Source organism: Pinus tabuliformis, chromosome 5_1 (assembly GCF_031772625.1).
Source record: "Pinus tabuliformis cultivar Carrire ecotype Pingquan chromosome 5_1, CPIR1, whole genome shotgun sequence".
Lineage (NCBI taxonomy): Eukaryota > Viridiplantae > Streptophyta > Pinopsida > Pinales > Pinaceae > Pinus > Pinus tabuliformis.
Window position 1 is genome coordinate 366,561,146 of NC_142305.1, and position 3,950 is coordinate 366,565,095.

Sequence of the window (3,950 nt, forward strand, 5' to 3'; positions counted from 1 at the left end):
ACAATTTAATATAATATTTCAAAACTAAAATATAAAGCTATAGTATAAGGAATTAAGTTTAAAAATATATAACATTAAAGAATACAAATATTTATTTCTACGAAGAGTTGATTGTAATTATTAATATCTAAGAAATTAATATGTATACCATTCATGTTTTGAGTTCTTGTGACATATCCTGAAATTTTTTAGATAAAGTATTTTTTGAAATTGATTTAAGACAAAGTTCTGTTTGATCAGTTATTATAAATATTACGTTTGATAACGTATTATTATAAATTTTAAATTAAGTGAATTTATAATTTAAATTTATGTTAGAAAAGATATTAGTTTGATTGTTATGGGGATTGTTTTTATTTTTTTTAATTATTTGTTTGGCTTCAAGTTTATGAAATATGTAATGGTAAATTTGTGATATTTATAAAATAATGGTTAAAGTCAAATTTATAAAATAATTGTTTTACTCATCTGATGTATTTGTCTATTTGTGACATTATAAAATAATTGAACGATAGCCTATTTGATGTAATAATGACGGTGAATAATTTATTTTTTTAATTATTTATTTGAGTTTAAGTCTATGGAAACATATTATAAATATCAATGTGTAATATTTATAAAATAGTTATAATTATAGTTGTTAAAATATGAATTTATAAAATAATTGTACTAATAATGACAGTCAATCAATAATGACAGTGAGTCTGAAGGTGTGGAAATTCCTTTTCCAATCTTATTATAAAAAAATCTCATGCTTATAAAGAGTTTAATAAAAACTAACTTGAATTCAATATTCCAAAATGACAATCCTTACAAGAAGAAAATACAATCCCAACCTATTCATGTGCCGTTAGCAGTCCGACGAATAAAAAACACAGTTCGCCCCCTTCATGTTTGAGTTTATTTTAACTAAGCCACTAATGGCCGTAGATTTTAAATGAACAAGAATCCCTCAATGTGTCCAGATCCGTGTACTCCTCAAGTATTTTGATATGCTGATTGATATTTCCTTCTCTCTCTATCTAGCACTTGGGAAGGTCTGCAGGGGGAGGCTCCAATGTTGCCAAAGGACCGCGACCGTTCTTCACTAGGAACACCATATTCAATCCCCATGCTAAATGGTCGTCTAGATGGCAGTGCAGAAACCACACTCCTGTCCAAAGAACGAAGATAATTTAATGCATTTAATCTCGGGCGAGCTGTAAGTTTGGAATAAATTCGGTATGACAATAATCAAATTGAAGAGCAAATAAGTTTTTATATATATACCTGGATTGTCAGCTTTGAACCTTATGGCAACCCACCCGCTTACCGGAGCGATCACTGTGTTGCGCTGTGGAGGATCAACCAGATTAAACTTAAGCGGGTCGGTTTTTGGGTTATAGTTCCCGAAACCTTGTCCCACCACGTAAAAATCGAAACCATGAAGATGCATCGGATGGTTCTCTGCCACGAAGATGTTTGTTGTCTGATACACCAGTTGTACTGTTGAGTTGTATGTGACAACTCTCACCTTTGTTGCCAGTTCAGGAGCCCAAAGTCTTTCGGGAATATCGTCCCCTGTATAGTTGAATCTAAGGGGAGGTTTTGATGGAAAATCCCTCATAAACACACCATTAATACCGAAATAATAAGCTTGAAGCAGGGCGACGCTGGGCAATACAAAGGACATGTTGTTCATGCTTGCACTGAGCCTTGTTCCGTTGGGACCTTGACAGGTGTTTCCAGCTTCACATGGAAGTAATCCCAGTCCAACTGTGGCCATGAGGCTGTCATCTATGCCATGTGGAACGTCCACTGGGAACTCTTGGGAATTTAGGCTTCGCAGTGCTGTACTAAATCTAGTGACGAGCGCAGTGTCATTGTAGTATGGAAGCTTAGGTAAAATGGGACGTGTATTTTGATGTCCCACGTACTCAAAAATGGCTGTAGTTGTAGTGTTATCGAAATCGCCTGCTGCCTGATTATTATAATCTCTGGCAGCCATATAGTATCTGCCCACTGGTTGGTCGGCGTCGACAAGAACATCGGTAGTCTGACCGGGAGCAATGACGATTACATCTGTGTTGTATGGCTTGGTGTAGGAAGCATCCACAGCTACTACTGTAAATTTGTGGCCTGCGATCTTGAAAAAGTGGGCACTATTGAGTGCAGCATTGACCATCCGTAGAAGGTAAGTTTCTCCTTGTTTTACCAGAAACCGAAATGTTCCTGCATCAACAATATCTATAAGTCCACTTACATAATTTCAATACCTGATCTATGAAAGGAAAGTACTAATACCTGCCCTAGAGCAGTTAAACAGATCTCCTGGCTGTCCATTTACGGTGAAGGCATCCGATAAATTAGGCGCACCACCTGTGCGAACCGCTTCGTCTATGACGGCGATGGGGTTAGCGTTCCACCATTCACCTGTTCAATTGCAGCATCGCTTTTAATCAATATTAGACATTAAACATACGGTAATGATTTCTGTATTGAAGATGAAAGCAACTAATTACCTATTATAAGTGGAGTTTCCCCATGGGGTTTAGGAAAGGGATATGAGCTTTCTTTCTTAGGGTAGATTACGAAAGCTCCATGCACAGTAGCTAGGAGCCATGACACATGAGCATGCCACCACAAGGTTCCTTCTTGATCAGTAATGTTGAATCTGTATGTGTAACGTCCACCAGGTTGAATGGGACATTGTGTAATATATCCAGGTCCATCAGCCCACCCTGTACGCAGCTGCCTCACTCCATGCCTGACAGATATAATAAGGACGAATCTTATAATCTATACCAATCAAATATGTCTGTAAAGACCGCATCTATACGCATCAAATATATCTCTAAACCGCAGCAGATAGGCAACGCATATCCATTATACAGATTCACCTTAAATGTGAGCTGTTAAGTACTATTTCGTTTAAGATATATATCAGTGTTTCATAACCAATGTTCATGATCATGAAGCTTTAACATGCCTTTAGCTAAACCTTCAATAACAAAACCTTGACCCGACAACTGTCATTTAAGGGGAGTCTATATTGTCAGCTCTCATTTAGGGGGAGTCTATATAATGGATAGGAGATCTGCGGTTCTTCCCATTGAGGTTAGAGTGACATACCAGTGAATAGTAGCATTATACTTGGCTCTGTTATAAACTTTAACAATAAGACTGTCCCCATTGCGTACATGAATCGTTGGGCCTGGTAGCTGTCCATTGACGACGACTAATTCATACGTCTCGCATAGCCTGGTAATATTCTTCTGTTCAAGCTGTGTAGACATCCAAACATCAAACATTAAAGATATCCACTACTTGCATAGCCTCTAGGTGAAGTCTTTCCTTCTTTCCTTTTCCAAAGCTTTTTGACTATACAGACCTAAAACTTCAAAACGACTAATTAACAAACTTACGATGAAGGTATATCTGTGGACGTCTGCGTTTGTGATGGCAGCCAAACAAACAACAAATGAGATTAGAAAAGCAAGCCTGAAAGGACATACTGCCTGCAATGACATTATTACGACCCTGAAAATGGTGTATCTAACTAACGTCCTTAACTGATTGGACGAGTCAAGGAATGAATCGTTCAGCGACGAGTAACAGCACTCGTCATTGGATGCATTACTGGTCTGTGTTTCCGGTAACGAGATCGAATATATATATATATGAGACCAAAGTGTTATAGCAAGTTTTTAGGAATAATTTATTGTGGAACGACAGGACAAGTGGCATTATCATTGATCGTGAGGAACGGTAGAGGCTTTCATTGTCTGAATTTTTAATCCAATCATGACAGCTAATGACAAGAGGAAAATGTCGCAGCTCCATAGCTGGCATCTCCCGCGCAACCTATCTTTATAGATATTGCTTACAAGCTGTAACATCTCCCGCAACTTCTTCTGATAATATTTTATACGTTTTGCTTAATATATTTATATGTTGTAACATTTAATGCA

General features: G+C 37.1%; 1 protein-coding gene across 1 annotated transcript; it reads right to left on the reverse strand.

The window, feature by feature from the left end:
• Positions 1–1,022: 1,022 nt before the first annotated feature.
• On the reverse strand, positions 1,023–3,509 carry LOC149164961 (laccase-12-like). The gene is made up of 6 exons (XM_089429659.1): positions 3,405–3,509; positions 3,112–3,263; positions 2,502–2,746; positions 2,284–2,412; positions 1,270–2,211; positions 1,023–1,153 (listed from the first exon to the last, which is right to left on the reverse strand). The coding sequence occupies exons 1-6, from the start codon at positions 3,507–3,509 to the stop codon at positions 1,023–1,025; spliced, it is 1,704 nt and encodes a 567-aa protein (XP_089285785.1).
• Positions 3,510–3,950: the final 441 nt, after the last annotated feature.

What these genes read in the sequence shown, in the direction of transcription:
- LOC149164961 (XM_089429659.1), bottom strand. Translation starts at nt 3,509, where the DNA reads ATGTCATTGCAGGCAGTATGTCCTTTCAGGCTTGCTTTTCTAATCTCA. An exon ending in TATAATGCTACTATTCACTG is followed by an intron (nt 2,747 to 3,111) that starts GTATGTCACTCT and finishes TATATCTGTCAG; the next exon opens with GCATGGAGTGAGGCAGCTGC. An exon ending in GGAAACTCCACTTATAATAG is followed by an intron (nt 2,413 to 2,501) that starts GTAATTAGTTGC and finishes GCAATTGAACAG; the next exon opens with GTGAATGGTGGAACGCTAAC.